Raw genomic sequence first — 24825 nt, forward strand, 5'->3', positions numbered from 1 at the left:
GGAATATACTATTGGACATAGGGGCTCTGCCATGTGGATGTGTCATGTAGTGGGAGTGTCCTGTAGTTTTGTGTATTATTAGCGGGTAAAATGCTTAAATGGAGCTGTTATTCTAGAGAGAGTTACATTTGGTTGTTAAGTTAGAGTTATGTTTAGGTATAAGGTACGTAGGTCAGAGATGGTTAAGTTTATGTTTGGGTTCGGATTAGTTGTGGTATTTTTAAATAGGGTTACGTTTAGGTATTTGTTTAGAGATTGTTCAATATAGGATTTGGATTATGGTTGGTTTAGGTATTTTAGATGTGGTTAAGTATTCTTGCCGTAATTACGGCCAATAACACGCCATCCCGTAGGTAGGCCTACTGGTTATTTTGGGGGGTGTATCGCTTAGTGAAAGGGGTGTGTTATGTAATTATGTGGGTGTGCCCGCAGATACTCCCTTCTCGCCTAGGGGGTTATGCCGCCTTCAAAACAGCTCGGAGGGTTGCGCTTCTTTGCTTAATCAGTTTAATTGGGTATTACAACTGCTTGCAATGGTTGAACATGAGCGAGAATTGATCAGGTGATGTTTATAATTGTAATCTATAATATAAATGCAAATGTTAGAATGGGTGTTAATGGTGTGTTCCTGAACCCTCGGATGCCCTTCCGAGTCAGTAGGCAGAAAATCTCCCAGCTTTCTTGAGGCACTTCTCGGAGGCACGCCCCCTTTTTGTCTTCGTCTCTGGGAATTCAGAGAGTAGTACGAGATCAGTGATGACGCTAAAAAGAGTCAAGATTTTCTTTGTATGCCTATTTGTACCACGTTGGTCATTTTAATGTCTGGTCACATGAAATTCAGTGCACTCACGTACTGGTCTCATTAAAAAAAGGAAGGTAACATAATAAATAAAGAAAATACATTCAACATTTCGTTCACTCACTACATTCATGTCGTCATACACTATACCGTTAACTTAGTGCCATTGTATGCCTAAAAATAGTATGCCTTAAAATAGTAGTGCAAATATGTAAAGTGCTGAGCATTGCATTAGGTGTGGATGTCACTGGTTAATACTGTCGGACTAGTGGATTTATTTTCAGTGGATTTACATTCATTGCATCGTTGATCGGAAGGGGTATTTGTTGGCATGCAAACATCATAACAAGGGTTGATTTGCATGCACGGTGACTTGAACCTCTCACAGAAAATGTAGGTCTATAGGCTACATATATACAAATTACACAACACACAAATTATGAATGTTTGTATTCAGAGGCGTGATTATTTATTGATCAAAAATGTTTTAATGAATTGTACAAAAGTCTTCCATTTTTTTTTGTTAATCTGTCTCAATTGTTATCGTCAGCGGCACATCTGATTCCATTTCAAAGTGTCTCGCTCTCTTTTCGGATCAATAATATTTGTTTGCAGGTTCAAATGCCCTGGGACAGAAAGCTTTCCTAAAACAACATTTAAATCTGTTTCTGTCCAAGGAAACAAACAGTTATTTAATAAGCCCAGGATCAGTACGAATGTACACGATAAAATGGGCTACCGTAGGATAAATTGCCAGGATTAAATGTGTGCAATCGGCGCTCAATAGAGAGAGAGAGAGGCCTGTTGGCCTCTAACCATTAGATGGCGCCACAGCGCCGTTGTTTCAACGCAGGTGGTTAATTAAACGCTCACGCACACACACAGACATACACACACAAAAACATGCACACACAAGGATTTTCCTCCGCATGTGTGCATTTCAAAATGTCCAGCTATAAGTAAGTATAAGTTATATATGAACAACGTATAAGATAGCCATTCCTGCATGAACTAATCATCGTTTGGCAGGAAAGTAACATTCCCAGTGACTCCAGTCACTCCAAATTCCATGTTTGGCACAGCAGTCAGCGAGTTTCGAGCGAATCCTGTAGCAAAACCTCTCTGCATCAGATGGGAGCGGCATCCTCAGGCTTGTTTCCGTGGTTACGGTCCCCTTTGTCTGCCGGGGACAAATGGAGTCAGTGTCATCCTCCTCCTGCGATCACATCTAACAGATTTTTGGGCTCTCAACTTCCATAACAGTAACCTAGTAATACCTTGTTTATACTTTATTAATTTATTATTATTTATGAATAAAATACAAGCTACTACTGGGCTAGTGTACCGGCTCTAGGGTGTTTGTCTCACAGCCGTTACTGGGTTTGATCCCCAGAGAGGTTAGCCTGCAGCCAAACCTGTGTGGTGATCCCAGAGAGCAAGATGCACCAACCCACCGCACATGCTTCTTACATGACATATACCCACTCCCTCAAGGGTATCCATGACAACAGCGGAGTGGACCAGAGCTTGTGTTCAAGGGGAGAAGGTTGCCTACCCTCGGTTGGCTGCCGTTGGATCTATCTGAGCTATGCTCCACCTCCCATTGCAGACAGTGACCGGGTACCCTCCCAACTGGTTGTGTCCACTCAAGCTGCAACCGGGGCTCCACATCGCTCTGTAGGGCCACATATGAACACATACAGACACATACATACACACGCATGTATATTTGAACATATGATAGAAGTCAACAAGCAGGATTTGAGGGAGGCCACCTGCTCCTTAAAGGGTTAGCCGGTGGAAGGGGGTGAGTTGAAACAAATACAGCCTTTTTAAATAGAACAGCTTTTTAGAAACAGACACTTCTTTTGCAAACTTTTAAACATGAAGTTTGTTTAAGATAGGATCAAAAAAATAGCAAAAAAACAATTTAAGTAACTATAGGATAAAAATATATAAGAAGCAATTAGAAGGGAAAAATATCATGAAGATCCAAGAATCAGGATGGATTCATCGATTACACGCACCACAACTTTGAGGCTGAGTTCTTCTGTGGCCGCAGGCTTCACTGCACATGAAAGGAGACATCCATGAGTCATATCAGGGTTGAGGAAGTGTACTGGCTGCATAAACATCATGAAGTGTGACGAATGTTTGATATGGTACATTGAGTACCAAAGGAAAGGGGAGTATACCAAACCTACCATGGTTATGGATTTTGAGATATAGATACGCCGGTTCGGATGCCCTGGTGGGAGAAGAACTGTTGACGCAGATGCTGACAAGTGAAGACACGGGGAGCTGGCCCCTAGTGAACCTGCATCCTCTGCGGACGTCGTCATGGAAGATGTATTCGGGACATTCCTGGGTGGCCCCAGAGTCAACGTACCTTGGGGATTACAAATAAACAATGACCTTAACTATTACCAAGAAGTTAAGGAAATTATTTATGCATTAAATTATTTTTCAAATATAGAAATAAATAGAATGGTGGAATTAACCCGTGAGAAGAGATAGGTGTACTGCAGAGTTGTGTGAGGTGTAGTGTTGAATCGTGTTAGTCGTAAAAGCGTACGTATAGTAGAGTATGGTAATATAACGTAAAGTGTAGTAGAGTACAGTTATGTATAGTTATGTATAGTAATGTACAGCAGAGTATCGTAGGGTACACAGTATAGTTATGTATAGTAGAGTAGAGTATAGAGCAGTGATTCTCCCGTGGTGGGTTGCGGTTCATAAGTTGGTGGCGGTGTCACACCAGAATTGTACCGGGGGCGAAAAATTGTACCGCCTACTTCTGAGTGAGTCGCAGAGCATATGCCAAATCTTAATTTTTCGAAAATAGTCAATGAATTAAATAATGTCTCAATGTTATTTCCTTTTTTAATGGCTTACTATTTCATTGAGATAACCCCCAATTGTTGTAGCTTTTTGTTTGCTCAACGTTTTAACAGTACATGAAGCACATTGTTGGTTACTACAATATTGGTAAATGAATGTTGTACGTTCGGGTCGTGACTTCATGACCAATGACTCATGTGGGTCCTGAGTCTAGACAAGTGGTATAGAGTATGGTACAGTATAGCTATGTTGTCGGAGAGTACATGAGTATGTATATGTTATGTGTCAGAGTACTGTAGCAGTGGAGTAGAGTAAAATAGAGAGTATTTATGTAGCGGAGAATACAGAGAATAAGGATAAGTAGGATAAGTATCTATCGTCGATATGAGTATAAGGGCGTACCAGTAGTAGAGGCGGTGCAGTGAGGTGTGGTTGGCTTGTTCCCACGTACACTCAGTGTACTCCATCCTGTGGAACACACAGCCCAGCCGCTGCACCACAGCACTACCCCGACCTGCAGCGGGAGACAAATAAACAATGAACAAACAGCAGCCCAGTCACATAAATGACCGCTCATTATTACACGTAACCCTAGGTGGCAGCATGATGTGGTGGTTAGGGAGTTAGAGTCCTAGCATAAAAGTTATTAATTACGTTTATGACACGGCTCTTCTCAATGCCACCAGTCATCATATGGCCCAGTCAATTATATTTGATAATTCCCCATTGCTCAGTATAATTGACCGCGTCTTTCGTATCACTCCGCAAGTAGTCCGGCGACTTATCAACCCAAGCGTAGGGCCCTATGAAATCAGCGATAACGGAAACCCGGACGGAATCACGGAATTGGACATTAAAAACGGAATCAACTGATAATTTTTTTTTTTTTTTTTTTTTTTTTTTATTAAGCAGGAAAGTATTAAAAGTAACAAAGTTAAAATTTAAAACGGGCCTGTCTTAGTAAAATAACTGATTTCCAGCAGGTTCCTGTTCTTCAGCACATATAACATGCAACAGGGACAAGGCACATCAGACGTCACATTTACAATATGCAGCGGAATGCAGCGGAATTCGCCATTATTTTGGTGAAATTCAGTTTCGAGGGAAAAGGGAAACAACACAGGTGACATTAACGTCACAGAATGTTTAGCAGTCACTCGCACAACAATGTTAAAAAAAAATCCCCGGTCCACCGTGCAAACAATAGGTCCCGCTCCGGGAAACAAGAAGCCGAAGAAGAAGTTGAAGCGCCCGTAATTCGGTTCTAACCCCAAATTCAGAGCCGAACAATATCCAAAACACTTCTATCACTCAGGTGTTTTGTAGAATATGTCAACATACTATCGATTGGAAACGCAAAGATACGTGCGATGACCACTTGAAGTCCAAAATCCATATGAAAAACAATGAACGCCGTAGCCAGGGCACGCCCCTTCAAACAACAATTTGAGTTTATAAAAAAAGAGTTTATAAGCACTTTAATATTTATGTCATGTTTTTATTTGAAGCACTAAAAACAGTGCAATGTTGTGATGTTTTAATAAATGTAGTCTTCTATCTGATTAAATTGTATTCGTTCGCACTTATTTGACACTCGTTCTGATGATTTTAAGTGTAAAAACGGAATTAATGAAAATTAAAACGGAAAAAATGGAATTTGGAAAAAAATAAAACGGATTTCATATGGCCCTACAAGCGTACACGGTTGCTAAGCGACGTCAACGTCTTTGGCTGACTATTTCTCTGCTGATCAACACTACGAATGCTGGAAACAAATTGTAAAAAGACACACCGTGTGAAGTTATTTTTTGGTTTTGGCAAGTAGCCGTGTAATAAGCGGGATAATGTATAGAACGTTGCCGGTCATTATCGAAAATATGCCCTTTCAGGGCGAAGCAAGACACCTCCGCTTTGCGTCGGTGTCCGGTTCGCCCTTTCGGGGCTTAGGTTCATACATTTACATTATCCCTTACATATATGATGTATCTGAAATACCAACACTTTGGATGATAGCATCTGCTAAACGAAATAACAACATAGCAACAGTCCCATAAGAAAAGGCTAGTGAAGGGTATTACAAGCCAATCTTTTGATGTTAAATAAGCTTCTAGCTTTTCTTGTTCGAGGATACCCCCTTCCAGAGTCAATTGGTGCAGAATGGGGCAGAAATGTAACAATAGAAATTAACTATCATATCAATTGTTATTTATGGGAACACCATATTTAATTGAAAACTGATGCATATACTGTTAACGGACCGGGATAAATGCTGACCTACTAATATGAACCATAATTCAGATATACTAGTTGAATACTACCTTTCAACTCTATGAACAGCCTTTTAACATAAAGTTTCCTTAAAGCTGGGGTAGGCAACTTTAATGGGGAAAAATGCCAACCCATCCCTTCAGGCTTCCCTCTTTGCTGGAAAAGGTCTACATTACCAGGTGATCTGACCACTTCTGCGTAACGCGTGCTCTTGACTTCCGTGTACTTGGTGCATGGACCGTTCAACAAGGAGTGCACTCTGACTTTAAGTTCTTTTGACAGGTCGACCTGGATGCGATGACTGGTGCTGGGGGTTCGGATAACCTTGCAAGGGACACAACAAAGACACGTTCAATAATGTCGATAATCGTTGAAATGGAAACAGTACTGTCAAGCAGATGTACTGTTACTTTAAGAAAGCTGTCCTCAAGTAGTAGTAGAATTGCCACCAAAAAAACGTTATTCTTGTAAAAGTAAAAAGTCATTAACGATTTTAAGACTTGAAATTACTTCATTGCTTTTAACTTAAAGTTTTCCAGAAAATAATGGTGAAGCAATAATGTGTGAGTAGGTCTATCTGGACTTTTTCAAAAAACGCGGATTGATGAGTAATCATTAGTAATTGATGACAGACTGAGACTTGCATTCTTCTTCGTTTAGACAAAATGAATGTATGCCCTTTAGGCCTGACGCATGCTTTCTAAAATGTAACTAAGTCGATTAATTAATTCCAAACCGAATCCGCGAAATTACATTTGAAAAATACTTACACACTTAGCCTAAATTAAAAAGCTATTCAATCAGACATTTCAGTTGTTTTAATGAACTTATTTTCCATATTGCTGATAACGATATGATATGAACAGTGGATTTGGGTGATGGGTTCGTAGAGAATAGCCCACTTACAGACCACCGGTTGAGGTAGGTGTTGAAGTAAGTGAGGTAGAAGCGGACTCTGCATGCGGGGTCCATGAGGGCTCCGTACGGAGCGCTCCACTTGACGAGGAGGAGCCCCAGGTAACCCGGATCCGTTATGTCCAAGTCATGGGGAGCTTCCACTGAAGATGGGCAAAGTGAAAACAACGTGGAACGAGGTTTCACACGTGTAAAAAAAGAAGCTACAAATTGAAATCGAAAAGGCATATAATAGCCAATATTTTTTTTTTTTAGTTTTTTCCTTTTCCCTATTCCACCCCACGTTACCTAGGCTATACAATATTTCATATTTATATAGAAAACCAAATATAATTAAAAGTTAAAAAAATTAGACACACATCAATATTCCCTTCACATAGGCCTAATTAAACGATGAATGTAAAGGTAACTTACATGTGTGCGTGTTGTATACCAAACTGGAGCTGGACTGTAGTTGAAAGAAAAGCAGTAGCAGTGACGACCACGTGTATCGCTCCATCACGTTGAGGTGGAAACAAACCAACTGAACACAATTCTAAATATTGTGCACAAATAAGACGGGTGAAAGATACTTCTGTAATGAGAGACGGGTCGCTCCCTTTCTCTAAAAGCAGCCTATAGAACACACCCATTCAGGTCTCTCTCTCTCTCGCTCTCTTTCTCTCGCTCTCTCTCTCTCTCTCTCGCTCTCCATGGTTCCACTTTTGCATATTTTCAAATCTTATCAAATTTTTTTTTTAAAAAGGATGTTGGTAGCCTACTGTCTGTTAAAATGCGATAAAGAGTTACCTTTTTAACATTATTGTTGGTTGATATACAATACAATTAATAGGTAATTAAATAAACAACAATATCAGTGAACGTAAAAATAAAAGTGAATGAAGCAGAATACTGAACTGAAATTAAAATAATAGATATGGATGGCAAAGAAATTAATTTTGTTGACCTTGTTTGTTTATTTTTTTTAAGAAACCTTTCAAATTTATACAGATAGTATTTACAGAGGTTGACAGGTTTTTGTATTTTTTCATGCATTTCAATTTGTCATTTAATGAAAAAATGCATACACCTTCACTCTTCGGTTCTGTTGTCTTTTTTATTTACAAAAATAGGCACAGCCAGTGAAGCAGTATGGCAAAAGCACGGACAATTTTAAGTGTGTGACCGCCCTGTTTATACTTGAAATCTGGTCACTGAGACTTTCTAGAATATAGGCGGCACTAAAGCTTAAAATATCCGACATGCTTTACCCTGTCGGACACTGCCAACCACATTATCCGCTCCCCAGCCACATATGAATTCGCAGTGCACTTCTTTACTCGTCTCACACAATATAGCCTACGACAACACCAACATGTTTCTTTTCGGATAAGTTTTATTCAGCGCTTCCAGGTCCTTTTATCGGACGAGAAGCTAAAGAGCTAGCGCTCTTGTGACGAACCACTTGCTTATCACGTTCACGTCACTCCCAGTGGCTAGGGGCTAGGATCTGGGTGTGTAGTCTTTCTAATTACATATGTTTGTATTGCCTTACGTGTACGTTTCTACGTGCCGTTTGTGGCACAAATCAAAGGGGATCATGAAAGACAATCTTTTGCCGTTGACTAACGTTACGTACATATTTTTTTCCAAAATTAGGTCCCATGTTTGTCCACCGTAAAGATAGCGACACCGGGCTCTCTCTATTGTTCTCCCAGTGGTCAAATCTTTTGTTTTGTTGTACAATTCCATGTTTTGTTGAACCATACCCAATCTAAAGTGTCTTACCATTCCATGCAAGAAACAGTTCAAACTAATTTCTGACTACATTGTAAAAATGACAGTTTGGTCATTAACATGTTCCCAAAGGATTGCCAAAAGGTTGTAGCCTGCCAAATAAAACATGACATTTTATTTTTAAAATAACATTCGATTTGAAAGATTAGGCTACAAATACCCGTGTTCGACTCAATGTTGAATAACACTAGGCTTCCTACAACTGAAAAGGCTACAATCTGCGGTTTGATCATTTATCTTTGTCTCTCTGGTGCAGCATTTTTAGAACACATTATTTGCATTATGGTTATTATTGATGGAACAGATAAATGTTCACGCTCACAAAGATTTGACCAATTATCAATTCATGTTATCTTTTTTTGGCCCATTAAATAACTAAGCCTATTATTTGAATAAATGGATGCTAAGCTGATAGTGAAACAAAATAACAGTAAATTAACAGTCATAGTCACAATTTTACATGTTTTTGATGCGGTGTAATGGTTTCACAAAGCTGAAGTATGATAATAATCTCTTGAATCAGCAAAATACTGAGGTTTTTCTGCTGAGTCAAGAGAACAGAATGCGATTTCCCGGATTTTCAGTTAAAGATGGGGCAGGCAACTTTGGAGCAAACAGCCAGAGAAGATTTTGTCCAACCGTCAAATCCCACACCTCCCTACAGGCCAGGCCACCCTCGAAAGCCACACCTGGATTTGTGTGCGGCTAGCTCAAAAGCTTTAGCAATAGGTCTGCCTCCTTGTGGTGGACCCTGGTCCTGCGTAATGAGTGCACGGGCAGAGTGTGTTCAGGTAGGCAGGTAGCTATGTTGGTAGGTAGGTTAGGTAGGTAGGTAGACAGGTAGGCTATTCAGTCATGTCATTCTAGCCAAACTGAATGATTAGACATGCTCAGTCCAGGCCTGCAGCCGCCACAGATACTGGCTTATGTTCTGTTTTTGTCAGAGCATCGAATTTATTGATTGCTGTTGGGATGCAAAGAAAATGTCAACAATTATAACAAAAGATGCTTCTAAAATAAATTGACCACACAAGCTTTAAGGTGATTGCATTTCAAAGTGGTAACAGGATAGTGCCATTGCTATTTAGTGTCCCGCTCCCAGTCAAAAGGGTCTGGGTTCGATCCCCAAATCCATTGTATCCTTAGGTAAGAGGCTTTGTAACCTGTATACCTGCTGATGAAACGCATCCAAATGTACTTTTTCACTTTTGGTCAAAAAGCACTAAGAGTAAGCATATAGAGTGCAAGATCGAGCAGGTCAGTCGGAGTAAAGTTAGTACACACACATCTGTCGTAAATTAAGATAGATGTAAATTAATGATAATAAAATGCCAAGTAAAGCCGAGCAGTCCTGACACACAAGTTGGCCTGGGGAGCTGTTTCCCGAGTGTCCTCTTATATCAACCCACAGAATAGAAAAACCAAGGATTGCACTGGGGGGTAGCCTATCGGGTAGGCTACATTGGCAGGTTTTACGGGGCTGGCTTTGTTATACCCATTCAACTACAATGCAAAGATCGTACAATTAGCATAATTTTGGCAACATTTTGGTTGAATTTTGGTACAATTCGTAGCGATGACAGTGAGCATTGAAAAGCGGTACTGCAGTTTAAATTTAAATATTGGATAGGGCCTTGTCTGCCCGCCCCCGCCTATACCAAGGCTGGAAACATGAGCGGGATGGCAGGTGGAGGAGGCATGGCAAGCAACGACGAGTCTGACACTTTGTGGATCAGCTCATGTATACGTTTGCAATGGATGTATTGTTTGCAAATAATAAGCCAGCTGATTTAACATCCATCTTGAAATCCTACAGTGCTCTAAGCTGTCTTCATCTTTCAAATGCTATTCTGTTTTAGCAGGACTTTATTCATGGAGTGGTCATAGAGGACAAGGCTTTTAGGTTGGGTAGAATAAAGAAAAACCTCTGTTTATCCATCTGTTTGTTTGCTTGCTTATAATAAATTGATAATTAAACTGTCATAATACACAGGCCAAAATAAAATTTAAAATTATGGAAAATCCCGAGGACAACGGTGGCTTTGTTGTCGGAGACGTCAGTGTTACCCCAGCATGCTTGATTTGATTTTGGAAAGCAGACATCAACCTCAGCCTCTTCCTTCACTATTTTCCATTCTTGCGCTTAGGTCACTACAATATAATATTTGATTTCAGGGAATCATTTCTGGTTTGCATTGTTCTGACAGGGCTGCTAGGGAACAAAACAACTAACAAACAAGGTAGGGAAAAAACACAAGGAAACCCTTGTGGCCCGTTTGCATCTCCATTACAACAGGGCTTGAAGGTGTGCTTTAACTGACGAGGCGCTTGTTTTGAGTTGATGCCACAACACTAACTTATTGTATTTAGTTTTATATCATAACCTGATTTCAATTGTGATCAATTTGTTATCGAGACATTGACATTTAAATGGGCATTTAGGCCATTTATCATTGAATTTAATAGAATGTATATTAGGTTTGTTTCAGAGCGAAGCATCACACACAATTCAATCGGCGATGAGAAATTTAGTTTGAAGGATAGGTGGATATGGTCAAACAGAAATCACTGCTGTGTGCTAGTATCTTTATCATCATGAACCCCTTAGATTAGGCCGCTACATTACATCTATAGGCATCATTGAACAAAATGCCCTAACCCCCCTGAATATGCAATCCTGTTGCTAATTCATTTTGGAAGGAATGTGGAAGGCAAGAGTCGTGGGAAACAACGAGTCCATAATATGGAGTAAGATAAGGGTTGGCAAATTCGAGCTACTCCTTTTTTGGGTACACTCACAAAACACCCAACCTATTATTATTATTAAATACATAATTGAACGTCATAATGTGCATCAATTAGGCTGTCACAGTAATAGCAACAGAAATAACAACATATCAAGCAGTCCCGAACCATGAGCCATACTCAGCTTACATGACGACGCGTCTCAAGACACAAGAACACAATGTGCTCTTTGGCCCGACTCCGGAGATGGTTCATCTTGGGCCTGACTCATCACGTTTTAAACTGGGAGGTCTAATGGAAATGAAAATCAACGCACCATTGCTTGACTCACTGTTGCCAAAAGGGCCAATGGAAAAGGACTATCTGTTGATCCTAAGGTGTTCAACTCTTTGCTAGTTTGGGCTGAGATTATTGAGGTTTGCGTTCTTCATTTTGATATTGTGAGATGGGCATGTTTTGCTTGTCAGGAAAACATTCAAATAACATTATTCAGATGAGGAGATTTTATCATAAACTTTTTTTTTTTTTTTTTACATATTTGAAAAAGACACATGATGTGAAACTGAGTAAAATTGACTTACAGGTGTGTAACAGATAAGTGCTCTGGGATAACCTGAGCTTAACATGTCAATACCCTAAAAAGCAATATGCCCTGCACTGTTGAGAGTTTGGGAAATTACCTGAAGCTCAAAAGATGCTTGAAAGACAATCAAATAAAAAGAAACTCAACAACATTTTGAAACACAAAAAAGCAGAATATATAGTTGTATTATCGTGTGAAACAGCAGTTATTTTTTGTGGTTTATTTACTTTAACCCTGAATTTATTACTAATTGTAGGCATGATTTACAGACTACCCGAGAAATAAGATAGAGTTGACAAACTGAAGCTACTCCAGGTTTGTGTGTCTCCAGCAAACACACCCCATTTATTCTGTCTCCCTTGGCAACACAGGGTAAATAAATAACAAAAATAAGAAGAAAAAGAAACATACATTGAGCCTCATAATGTGCAATAAATTAAATGAAGATAAAAAATAACAACAATTTCTTGTCTAATTCAAAGCTCTGATTGCTCACCTGTACAACAACCTACTGCTGACGTATGAGATGACAGCAATAGATATAACGCGCACGCACACGCAGTTATTATGGACTCATTGTCCACAGTTTAGGCCTTTGCGTCAACCTAGGCAAGTGTCTATCCCACTTTAGCACACACACACACACACACACACACACACACACACACACACACACACACACACACACACACACACACACACACACACACACACACACACACACACACACACACACACACACACACACACACACACACACACGACAGGGAAATAAAAACAGGAGTTGGCTGCTGCCAGCTGTCTTCACACGAGAAGACTGGAGGGTGTAGTCTCCCCCTCCTGTCCTCCAACTCAGTCAGCTGGTAAGTCCCCCCAATCCCTCCCCCACCCGGGGTCCTCTCCATGACAACCAGGTCCTCACCTCCTAAAGGAAGGTTCCCTGGACCCCCTGGCATCACTCCACGGTCACCCCACCTCTCCCCTCCAGGGATGGGGGCTGGGGCTGGAGGCAGGGGGTCTGGGTGTGTGGCTAGAGCCGGACCACGCCCCTCCCCCCCCCCCACCTGGTGTGGTGGGTCAATCATCAGCCTCCAGCTGGGGGGTCTTTGAGGCGGGGAGGTCCAGGAGAGCCTGCACTGTCATGCCCACCTTCACCAGGCCACGCTCCTCCAGGATGTGGTGGGGCAGGCACAGCTGGTCCTGGGGAACACACATGCACACGCACACACACACACACACACACACACACACACACACACACACACACACACACACACACACACACACACACACACACACACACACACACACACACACACACACAAGATGGAGCCGTTATATATAGTATGCTGCCTACTGCGGATGCCCGCTGCGCTACACAGAAAGCTACCATTTTGCAATTCCGGGTACATGCTGAATTGGGCAAGGATAATAAAGTTCTGTCAAATGGAAACATGGCTTGCATATTACAAACATCTCTTATTTGAATATAGATATTTTACTTTTAAAAAATCAAACTATTCCGTGTGCCTCGTGTAATTGATATATTTCTTACATTCCTGCATTCTTGGATTTATACAGATGAAGGGAGTTGTTGAGTGGAAACTCATTGTTGGCCAGTATCTCTTAAACTACAATCAATCAAAATATGCACAAATAAATTGGGATGTTTGTAGTGCTTAATATGAGCAACCACATCCTCAAATACACTGTCCCCCTAACCCCTCAGTGAGTCTTAAAGAGGCCCCCAGCCTCAAATACACTGTCCCCCTAACCCCTCAGTGAGTCTTAAAGAGGCCCCCAGCCTCACACTACACTGTCCCCCTAACCCCTCAGTGAGTCTTAAAGAGGCCCCCAGCCTTACACCACAATGACCCCCTAACCCCTCAGTGAGTCTTAAAGAGGCCCCCAGCCTCACACTACACTGTCCCCCTAACCCCTCAGTGAGTCTTAAAGAGGCCCCCAGCCTTACACCACAATGACCCCCTAACCCCTCAGTGAGTCTTAAAGAGGCCCCCAGCCTCAAATACACTGTCCCCCTAACCCCTCAGTGAGTCTTAAAGAGGCCCCCAGCCTCACACTACACTGACCCTCTAACCCTGGGCCCTCAGAACTCAGGGTTAGGAAGTCTCCTAAACCACACACGGCGGAAACCTTCTGAAGTTACCAAAAGGAGGGATCAGGTTTGGGTGAAACAGATGTGTTCAAAACAAAAGAAAAGAACTCAAAGAAAAATGTCTATTGAGCCAGAGGGTCTGACGCTCTCTTTCATCCTTTGAGTGTTGAGAGCCAACATAATCATCAAACATCGCCGTCCCGTGAGTCCTCTTCCCTCTGTGGTTCATTTATTAGTCTTTCAGGTCTGAATAATTACTGACATTTTTGCCCTCAGGAAGAACAGCACTCGTCTGTGTACGAGAGAGCTGATTGTGGGTCAATAAACAATGCAATTATCTTATTACAGAGAGCTGCACAATGTTCCACAGAACTCACGCGTCTCTTCCCAGGTAATCAACTCACCTCCTCATTCCCTTGTATGCTGATTTGCATGATTTTTTTTGCGTGTACATATCAGAGTTCATGTTACAGTGAATAACAGTGACGGACATCGGTGGACGTTTGGAAGGTGCTGAGATCTGCCTCCTGTTCTTACCTGCGTGACGCCAAGCTTCTTACACGCGTCCAGGAAGTTCTCCACGTTCCGGCGGCACTTGGCCATGCTAAGCTTGGGCTGACCACCAGAGCACAGTGTTAGCACTCAGTACACATAGGAGACATCAACGACATTGTTGGCAACCGGAAAAGATCTGTTATTCACATTCAAAATCAATATTTTGCACCTTTGTTTGATAAAAAATTATATTAGCAAACTATTAGCATTCTTTTGTCTTCGATTCTTGACACATTATTTATTCTTACATCACAAAAAGAACAAGCTTCTTACTTATATAATCATTGGACAAAGAGAGCCCCTTAAATCACATTCTAGAGAAACATTCTTAAACGTCTTTATGTGATCCCCTTTACACTGTGTATGCACATGTATATGTCATGCATTCTTGGCATTCAGCCGTTCTAAGATAATACTTGATAGAGCCCGCGTGCGGGTACATCGCGGTGCTGCCGTCTCACCACGGCGGGGGAGGGCATGTGGATGCTGGGGACGGAGCGTGGGCTGATGTGATTGGCCAGGTGGCTGAGCACCACGCCGTCCATGAGAGCCGCGCCCACGTCGTCCGGGAGGAACACCTTCAGTCTGGACTCGATGTTCTGCAAACACACGTGCGCAGCCTCGTGGTCACCTCCTATAGCCACCCACTGCTTTTTGGATGGTTCTTGGTAATGTCCACACCCCTCTTGTTCCTATGGACTCGAGGGACTCTGGGACTGAACCAGAGTGACCGCCTGCTCTGGTCTTCCATGGAGATCGCAGGGAATGAGACGTCGTATCCCTCCCACATGCAGACACACTCACTATCGAAAGCACCTTGAGTGTCTTGAAAAGCACTATAGGCATTTAATTAATACGGGGTCCAACGAAAGGTAGGAACCATGGTTCATTGGTTAGTATTCTTATATGAGATCCTATGAAATCCATTAATTTGTTTTATTCTTAATTTTTTCCTGATAGATCTCTCTAAAGTGCATGGTCAAACTTTTTACAAAAAAGGAGAAATACAAGGAGTAACGAAGAAGAGAACCCAAACACATAACTAGTTGTGTTTGTTTGCGCGTGCGTGCGTGTCTGTGTGTGCGGTGGTCACACTGACCTGACGGAGGAGGCCAATCTGCTCCAGCTCCTCCCTCAGGTGCTCCATCTTCCTCCTCATGGTGAAGCTGGGGTCGTTGGAGGTCACCTCCTGCCGGGAGCTGCGTGTGAATGCTGGAAAACAACGGTCGCTGTTGGTCACCATCCAAACATCTCGGCCAAGACGGAGATGCGAACAATGGCGTGGAGAGCTTCACAGCTTATGGTACATCTCAACCTTAAGACGACAAAAGGTCCTACCGATTCACATGACATTGTACGGCCCTTATGTCCAGTTGTACATTCCCCTCCAAAAGTATCGAGAACGGCAAGGCACATTTCTTTGTTATTGGTGTTCACTAAAGACATTTGGGTTTAAGATCAAAAGATGAGTATGAGACATGAGTCCAGTCAGCTTTTATTTACTGGTATTTACATTTAGATGTATTAAACAACTAAGGATATATCACTGTTTGTATTAGACCACAGCATTTTTAGGTGAGCAAAAGTAAAGGAACAAAAAATCTTAAGGTAAATAACATCAATATTTGGTGGGATAACCCTTGCTTGCAATAACTGCCTCAAGCCTGCGACCCTTGGACATCATCAAACGGTCTCATTCTTCTTGTTGGCCGTGTGCTTTGGCTCATTGTCCTTCACCCCAGCACTCTGGAGGTCGTTTGTGATGTCACTTGCTGATGTTTTTGGTGTTTTCTTCACAGCCCTCACAATTTTTCTGTCATCAACTACTGTTGTTTTCCTTGGCCGACCTATACAGTGTCTGTTGCTCAGGTCACCAGTAGTTTCTTTCTTTTTCAGGACATTCCAAATTGTTCTGGTTGCAATGCCTAATGCTTGTCCAATGGCTCTGATTGATTTTCCTTATTTTCTCAGCTTCAAAACAGCTTCCTTTTCTTCCATAGACAGCTCTCTGGTCTTCATGTTGGTTTACCGTCTTTAACAAGAAATGGACGCTTTACAGGTTTAAAAAAGGCAGAAAACTTAGACTAGTCATGCAGAGCTATTTAATCTTTGATGAATCAACCTCAAAGGCAACACCTGGGCAACAAGAAACACCTGTCAGTCACATGTTCCTTTACTTTTGCTCACCTAAAAATGCTGTGGTCTAATACAAACGGTGATATATCCTTGTTGTCGTTTAATACATCTAAATGTAAATACCAGCAAATAAAAGCAGAAATTCAGAACTCTTGTCCCATGCTCATCTTTTGATCTTAAAATCAAATGTCTATATTGAACAACAAAAACAAAGAAATTGGCCTTGCCATTCCAATACTTTAGGAGGTGTGAACTGTACTTAGAATGTGAACGCAAGCTATGAATACAAAAACTCATTATATAAACTGCCATAAATAGCCCTTCTTAGAAATTAGAACATTGTCCTAAACAGACTTAAACCAACCCTGAGTTTAAAGTCAACAACATGTGCAGAGAGTGGCTGTTGCTCTTTCATTACACTCTAGGCAAGAGCGCAATTCCAGGGAAACTTCAACAGAAACGCATGTGTCATTTGGCAAGTAGAATCAAACGGAAGAACCATTATATCCTTCTCCAACCCTTATTCCAGAGAATTCGGAAGAAGGAGGGGCTTGAACACAAAAAACATTAACATTATTGTGTGGTTGGGATTGAGTGCCCTCTCTGAACTCACGTGCAGGCCGATGTTGACTGCAGCGTGCTCGTGTTGCCAGGATACTGCTGGCCTTGGCAAGGAAAGTAGTGCCTAGTGCCTAGGATCTCACAAATCTCCTTTTCATTTATTCATAATTCAAAAAAAATGGGGGAGAATATGGAGTCCCTACATGATCTTAACGTTGTAGTTATATCTGATCCTTGTTGGTAACTGGGGTGTAAGCGGAGTTACACATACATGCATAAGATAACTCAAAGTTGTATATGGTATTGCAGCGTCTTATATAATGTTCTTGTGGAATCTCTGAAATTCATTGGAACAATCTAGTGACTGAACACTGCTACATGAATGATTGTGTCGGTTTGTGACGCACACAACAGACACATTCATCTACTACGTGGTTTGAAAAAACTTAAGTGTGACCACATTTATTTATTTTTTCATAAACAACCAAGATGGCTGCCTCTGATGTGTGACGCTGATTGGTTTTGTTGCTGTGATCGCTTGTAGTCCTATTATCTCCCCTTGGAAATCTAAAACAAACTGAGGTTCCAGACTAATGCTTATTTGCGACTTGGTCTGGGTACGTCAGACCAAGTCGCAACCCGAATGGTTTACTATGATGATGATGTAGTCAGCCCAACCGTAGGCTTGATGAATATGGAATTGGTCCAAGTTATGATTCATGCTTAGCGAGGACACATCACAGCCTCAAATAGACACAAGACTCATTACCAACTGTCTAGAAATGTATATTCAATCGCAAGCTAGACCCATTGCCATTACAAAAGCAATTCATGAATCTTTGAAAATGCCATTTCCTACAGACCCTCTCAAGCCGGGGTCAGGCCACCGAAGACGGACACTGTCCCCAGAAGACGGGAACTGTCCCCAGAAGACGGGAACTGTCCCCAGAAGACGGACACTGTCCCCAGAAGACGGGAACTGTCCCCAGAAGACGGGAACTGTCCCCAGAAGACGGGAACTGTCCCCAGGGCACTGTCCCCAGAATATGGGCACTGACCCCCGGAGACGGGTAATGTCCCAAGAAGACAGGGATGTCTGGTACCCCTTTCCTACCCCATTCTGTCCCACAGCGGCCCTAGCCTGCGCCACCGACTGGAGACACGGACAAAGTGTTTTACCTGAACGAGGCTTCAGCCCAAACACCGTGAGCGCCGTGCTGAAATCTGCGTGTCTCAAGCCATCCTGTAACAACACGGACAGACACACAGAGTAAGGGAGACACACACACACAGAGAGACAGAGAGACAGAGAGACAGAGAGAGAGAGAGAGAGAGAGAGAGAGAGAGAGAGAGAGAGAGAGAGAGAGTCATTTCTTCCACGCTAGCGTGCCACGTTAGCGTGTCTGTGTGTTAGTCTGGGAGGGAACAACGCTCACCTCACAGTCGTCGCTGCCGCCAGAGGACGATTTGCGTGTGCTCTGACAAACATACTGGGGAAACAGATAAATCTGTGTCACGCACACACAGAAACAAACACACACAACCTCTGTCCTTCTACTGTGGCACGCCTATATTTCCATTCTGGGAAAGATTAAGATGGTAGGATGATTATGTTCCTGACAATACTTTTTTGTTCGCATTTAAGTCCCTTTAATCCTAATCAATTTTCCCATCTATCCATCCCTCCATCTCGTTGCCACGGTTACCTTAAGGTAGTCCTTCCTCAGATATTTGTTCCTCCTTCGCTCCTCGTTCTGGTTGAGCAGCGGGGGAATCTCTGACCATTTTGCGTCACAGGGCTCAGACTTCAAGCCCCCGTCGAAGGAGCAGGAGGAGGAGGGCTGAGGTGGAGGAAACAGGAGGATCCTAAGCCTTTACACACAGATACGTTTGAGGACCTTTTTTCTTTGTCACTCGTCTCTAAAGACATGTATCAATGGATGTTTTTCTTGATGCAGCGGTGGAACTTTGAATGGCCGGGTGTGGTCAGGATGCATGTGGGGAAAGAGGGAAGGGAGGCAGGCGGAGGGAGGATGGCCTCCCAGCTAGGTACCTGTCCGCTGGGCTCCGACACCCCGCTGGTGCCCTCGTCCAGGGAAGCACTGCCGGGGATGGGGGTGGGGGGAGACAGGAGAGGCCGTCATCACCGTGTACACAACTCACAACATGTTTACAACGCTGCTCTCAGTCCACATGCACAAGCTGGTATCAGACACATTAGTCATCACGTGCCGGTAACAAATACGTTAGTCATCAGGCACTGTCGTATTCTGTTTCTCAGATGACCTTTTACTCTACATCGTAATGCAGTTTTAATCCAACCCATCAGGATGTTAGTATACCATCTCTTTCAACACAGGGATTTTAACCAATTATCTGCCAGCAGCATGTCTCTGCCGGCAGATAATAGGCAACCCTGTTAACCCCACACAGCCAACATCGCTCTGCATGGCTGACACGGAGCTGCTGAGAGAGAGAGAGCTACTGGCCCTGGACTATTGGCCCCGGGGCCGCGGAGAATTAGAAATAGATCCCAAATAATAAATAAATAACAGACATAAATATATATTGGTTTATTCCATACAATTTGTGTATGTTCCGTTAAGATTTCTACAGTCTTTTTTGTATTGTACCTAATAAAATTTAGCAGCAAAATTAGCAATGGCTGTCATTAACTCAATAAGTTGCCTGAATAAAAACAAGTTTGCATCTGTATGAAGGTATTTCAGAGAGTATCAAATGAGATTCTATTAATAAAGCAGTTTTTCTCCTTTCTTTTTTGTTGTCAAGCCAAGCAAACCCATGAGGCAACTTGTTATTGTAACATTAAAAATAATGGTGAGTGGCAGCCTGTTAAAACTCAGCGATGCATCCAGCACTCTCCAAGACCTCCATGGTGACGTGTTGTGATCGTGTCTAACGGGGGTGAACCTTTGGCTGGTGGGGGTTGTTCATACCTGCGTGTGGCCTGGGGCGGAGGTCTTGGCTTACTGCTGCAGCTCCCAGAGTGACTTAAGAACCTGCAGAAGAGACAGAACACCCGTCAGCATCGACAACGTATAGCTCCAACACTTTGTCACGGATAGTATCATACACAGCACTGTGGATAAAGTTTCCATGCAACGTCAACAATATCACGATTATGTTGATGATATACATGCAACGCCATATATAGAAGAACCTAACCTACATCCTGCCTTATTGATGTTTAAGAATGTATGGTAAAAATATAAGAGCAATGCTGTCCACCTTAAAAAGAGACCTCATTTAAAAACACATATGGATGTGTCTAGACTAATTTGTGTAGTTGTCCTGGCACGTCTGCGAGATAACAAAGAAGCTAGTCCAGTGGAACGCTGGAGATGCTTTGAGATGAAAGAAAGCCAGCGAGGACACACCCTAAGACTGCTGGCTGATACATACTTTGTTGTCCGCCAGAGAGTCGTCACCCCCATTTGGGAGGCAGCCAAAGTGGGTGTGGGATGGCCACAATAAAAAGGTGTGCGTAGGTGTTACCTATAACCAGCTGCATGTGTGGTCTTTTAACGTTTGGCTTAGTTTACTGCAAAGAACATTCATAGCCTGGGGTCCCCCCCACACACACACGCACACACACACACAAAGACACACACACACACACAAAGACACACACAAAAAGACACACACACACATACACACACACAAACACACAAAGACAGACACACACACACACACACAAGCACACACACACACACAACTCAAACGTTCAGCCTCCCCGCTGCTATGGCAACGCATTTGTAACCGTGGGAGACGCAGCGGCTGCTGGCTCTACCTGTGCGCCCGGCCCGTCACCCTCCGCCGGTGGATCAGACTCTCCGCCCGACAGATGAGAGAGCGACGCCTAGCGGGGACCACCCGCCCACGCAGCGGGGGCACCACCCATCAGAGACCATGGCGGACAGGGAGAGGAGGAGGGAGCGAGATTGCAGACAGACAAAAGCAGACAAGAGTTAGAGACAGAGACAGGGAGAGACCGAGCAAGAGAAGAAAAGGTGAAGCAGAGCGACAGAGACATTGATTAGTGTAAAGGCAAAGGAGTGCAGGGTTGTACTGACATTGTATGTATTCCTGTATTTTCAATACAGGAATACAAGAGGGAGTTTCTGCCTTCACTTCAAATACTAATACTCTACTCCTGTTTCCTCCTCAGAGGGGATTGGGTGATTGCGGAAGACGAAGAAATAAAAGTCAGAGAGGGAGGGGGGGGGAGAGAGAGAGAGAGAGAGAGAGAGAGAGAGAGAGAGAGAGAGAGAGAGAGAGAGAGAGAGAGAGAGAGAGAGAGAGAGAGAGAGAGAGAGAGAGAGAGAGAGAGAGAGAGAGAGAGAGAGAGAGAGAGAGAGAGAGAGAGAGAGAGAGAGAGAGAGAGAGAGAGAGAGAGAGAGAGAGAGAGAGACTGCGTGTGCACAACAGACAGCGAGAGCGAGCTCCAACACACACACACCTATTCTGCTGCTCCTGCTGGAGGAGCTGGACGGCGATCTTCCTCAGGTCCAGCACCTCCTTGAGCTCATCCTCGTCTTCCTCCGCCAACGGCTCCTTATCTGAGCTGAGGAAGGTCAAGGGTCACAGACATCTCCGTTACTGAACCACTACTAAAGTGCACACTATCAGGGCCTCAGAAATAAAGCTACATGCTATTGGTCGGAGGTCAAAGGTCGGTGGACGATACTGACCCCGACTCCTCCTTCCAGCTGTCCTTGTCTTTGCTCTGCTGGGACATGTTGAGGACCTTCTCCAGTTCCTGTATCAACCAGAAAGAACTCTTCTGATTGGACGCATGTGATCATGTGATCTTCTTCTTCAACCCGGTGTCACAAAGTGTGTGGCGGACATACGACATGCGCCTCACACCCACCTCGACGTGATACCTCTCTTAAAGGGACCCTATTTTACCACCAAGTGTGATGTTGACAGGTCATTACAAGCCATTTCAGAATCCACCCTGTAGTGACATCACAGGTAGGAGTGTTCCCCCCAGATGTACGCTAGACAGCCTACCAGTGTACTGCACAAACTGGTCAAATCATTGTGTGTGTGTGTGTGTGTGTGTGTGTGTGTGTGTGTGTGTGTGTGTGTGTGTGTGTGTGTGTGTGTGTGTGTGTGTGTGTGTGTGTGTGTGTGTGTGTGTGTGTGTGTGTGTGTGTGTGTGTGTGTGTGTGTGTGTGTGTGTGTGTGCGCACACTGAAAGGGAGAGCTCTGACATGTCAGTGAGTGAGCCCTTCTCGCACACATGGATGTGGAAGTCGACTGCCACACTGATATAGCTATCCCGGCCGCACCTGGTTAGACATTCCCCCTCTTGATGTCTCTAGCGGGTACCGTATAGAGGCACGTTGGCCGTTACATCCTTCAGAGGAGCTTGTGTCACCGTCGACCAGTGTGACGTGGGACCAACCACGACCCCCTCCCCCTCGGACCGCCCCCCACCTTCCCCCTCGGACCGCCCCCCACCTTCCCCCTCGGAGCGCCCACCTTGATGCAGGACATGTGCTGGCCCTCCCCCTCCGACAGCGCCGACTCCTCCTCCTGGTTGGGCTCTACGAAGTCATAGAGGTCCTGATCTGACAGAGGAACGACATGTTCACCACAGGAAGACGCCGGGACATCACAGGGGAAACACCCAGAGGCAACAGCGCTTCATACCTCCTGTTGAACGTCTACTCCCGAGTCAATGAGCCTGATGTGAAATATACTCATGTGTCTCGAGATGGGGTGCTTTGTGACTCGAAATGGTACATGCATAAACGTGTTACCTGTTGGTGTTCAACTGTTTGCGTTGTCAAATGACAAAAATCACGTGACCCAAAATGTGGCTACAAACATGACATTGCGCGGCTTTTAGGACATTTGCCCAAAATGATCAAGGATGTGGTGTTGGTGCTGGTGATGGTGCTGGTGATGGTGCTGGTGTGGTTGGAGGTGGGAGTGATGGTGGGAATGGGAGTGTTTGAGAGGTGGTTTTGGTACTCATGGTGATGTTGATGGTAGTGACGGTGATCTTGATGGGGTTATAGGGGTGATGGTGATGGTAGTGATAATGATCTTGATGGGGTTATAGGGGTGATGGTGATGGTAGTGATAATGATCTTGATGGGGTTATAGGGGTGATGGTGATGGTAGTGGTGATGATCTTGATGGGGTTTTGGGGGGATGGTGATGGTAGTGATAATGATCTTGATGGGGTTATAGGGGTGATGGTGATGGTAGTGGTGATTGTGTTTGTTTTCGGGTAACCTTTGCAGGAGTCCATCTTGGAGAGTAGCAGGAGGGCGTCGGCCCGGGCCGTCTCCGAGACCTGAGAATGGAGACTCATCGTGTCGTCATCCGAGGGCTGGAGGAGGAGGAGGAGGAGGAGGAGGAGGAGGAGGAGGAGGAGGAGGAGGAGCGATGGGAGGATGAGTGGTAGCAGAGGCAGTAAACTCAGTTATCCCTGATAGTTGTCCTGAAAGTCCATGTCGATTCGCTTCATAATTCAGTCTGGATTAAAACTCTGTATGGTTTCAAATCAAATGTTTCTTGGCTGGTTCAGACTACACAATTTCAGCCCGATTTGGCCCTGATTCGTTTGTTTGCAAGTCGCACACGAGGTCTTGTAATGTGGCATGGTTTAGATCTGCGATTTTTTTGGTCTGTGACGTTCGAAAACGCCACGTCGAAAGTTTGGCATGCCGGAAATTTGGGGGAATCACATGACCTATCCAGGCGGGTCGTGGTTGAAATAAATAAATATATAATAAGTAGGTAAACATATCGACTAGACAAACGGCAAACTGATAAATCTGACATATTTTTCTATAATCTCCCTGCCTCTGAAATCACCGCCCAGCACTCGTCCGCTGGTTTTCCATAAGCTTAAAAGTTATTATAGTTAGCTTATAAGTTTTCCACTGTGCGATCATCCCTGCTGCGTATGCCAACACACATGGTTGAAATCATATGCTGGATGCTTTATTCTTTCTACGTGGCTTTTAGTTAATGATCGGGCTATAATAAGAACATGTTGGCTATGTTCGCTGACAGCAGGGGACATTTCATAGTGGTTGGACATTTTAGCGAGCCGACAGGCTTTTGTCGGGACGTGGAACACGCAACTTAAAATGGGGATGACATTACAGCTCATCCTTGCAAAGCTACTAACTACTGCACTACGCAGAGGACCGGCATCATTATGACCTGTATAGGAACTCGGGATCCATTGTTATTTACACTTTGTTGCTGCGTTGATGCAGCGTGTATCGTGAACGATACAAAGAAAACTCGCCTTTGTACTTTTGGCTTGAGACATATTTTAGCTTGTGAGTGAAAATGATTAGCCAGCTGATCAAGCGCAACTCTCACAGCTGATCAAGCGCCTGTAATATAAACAGAGAGGCGTGGTGGGAGTCACGTAACCATGAGAACAACTGTTTATCAAAATCGCTTCAGTGTGGAAAGTGGATGCAAAACATTCCGAAAACAATATGAAAACGATAGTCAGGACGGAGATCGTTT

The 24825-nt window shown here is 43.6% G+C and overlaps 2 protein-coding genes across 4 annotated transcripts in view; both read right to left on the reverse strand.

Moving 5' to 3' along the window:
• Window positions 1–1074: 1074 nt before the first annotated feature.
• il13ra2 (interleukin 13 receptor, alpha 2) lies at window positions 1075–7389 on the reverse strand. 2 transcript variants are annotated; one of them, XM_056594646.1, is made up of 8 exons: window positions 7238–7389; window positions 6815–6966; window positions 6085–6232; window positions 4043–4154; window positions 3004–3188; window positions 2827–2867; window positions 2355–2474; window positions 1075–1979 (listed from the first exon to the last, which is right to left on the reverse strand). In XM_056594646.1, exons 1-8 carry the CDS (start codon window positions 7320–7322, stop codon window positions 1815–1817), a joined length of 1008 nt encoding a protein of 335 aa, XP_056450621.1. In that variant the 5' UTR covers window positions 7323–7389; the 3' UTR covers window positions 1075–1814. The 2 variants fall into 2 exon arrangements, with proteins under 2 accessions (XP_056450621.1, XP_056450622.1); XM_056594647.1 differs by lacking the exons at window positions 6815–6966; window positions 7238–7389 and adding an exon at window positions 6319–6648.
• Window positions 7390–9948: 2559 nt separating this feature from the next.
• The window catches only part of lrch2 (leucine-rich repeats and calponin homology (CH) domain containing 2), a 30010-nt gene continuing 15133 nt past the window's right edge, over window positions 9949–24825 (reverse strand). The window contains exons 8-21 of one of the 2 annotated variants that reach the window (XM_056594982.1): window positions 23569–23665; window positions 22807–22895; window positions 22008–22075; window positions 21776–21880; window positions 21107–21175; window positions 20253–20315; window positions 19349–19397; window positions 19002–19136; window positions 18732–18785; window positions 18475–18538; window positions 15698–15810; window positions 15060–15197; window positions 14581–14658; window positions 9949–13127 (exon numbers count right to left, since the gene is read on the reverse strand). In XM_056594982.1, coding sequence (XP_056450957.1) covers window positions 13005–13127; window positions 14581–14658; window positions 15060–15197; window positions 15698–15810; window positions 18475–18538; window positions 18732–18785; window positions 19002–19136; window positions 19349–19397; window positions 20253–20315; window positions 21107–21175; window positions 21776–21880; window positions 22008–22075; window positions 22807–22895; window positions 23569–23665 — 1245 coding nt within the window. In that variant the 3' untranslated portion in view covers window positions 9949–13004. The remainder of the gene's footprint in view (window positions 13128–14580; window positions 14659–15059; window positions 15198–15697; window positions 15811–18474; window positions 18539–18731; window positions 18786–19001; window positions 19137–19348; window positions 19398–20252; window positions 20316–21106; window positions 21176–21775; window positions 21881–22007; window positions 22076–22806; window positions 22896–23568; window positions 23666–24825) is intronic. The other variant, XM_056594983.1, reaches the window with a different exon arrangement.

This window comes from Gadus chalcogrammus, chromosome 7, assembly GCF_026213295.1.
Source record: "Gadus chalcogrammus isolate NIFS_2021 chromosome 7, NIFS_Gcha_1.0, whole genome shotgun sequence".
Lineage (NCBI taxonomy): Eukaryota > Metazoa > Chordata > Actinopteri > Gadiformes > Gadidae > Gadus > Gadus chalcogrammus.

Bases quoted from the DNA above. Each gene is read 5' to 3' on its own strand.
- il13ra2 (XM_056594646.1), bottom strand. From the start codon at position 7,322: ATGGAGCGATACACGTGGTCGTCACTGCTACTGCTTTTCTTTCAACTA. The intron at 6,967-7,237 runs GTAAGTTACCTT...GCCCATCTTCAG, and splicing joins GGTATACAACACGCACACAT to TGGAAGCTCCCCATGACTTG. The intron at 2,868-3,003 runs GTAGGTTTGGTA...TTTCATGTGCAG, and splicing joins TCTCAAAATCCATAACCATG to TGAAGCCTGCGGCCACAGAA.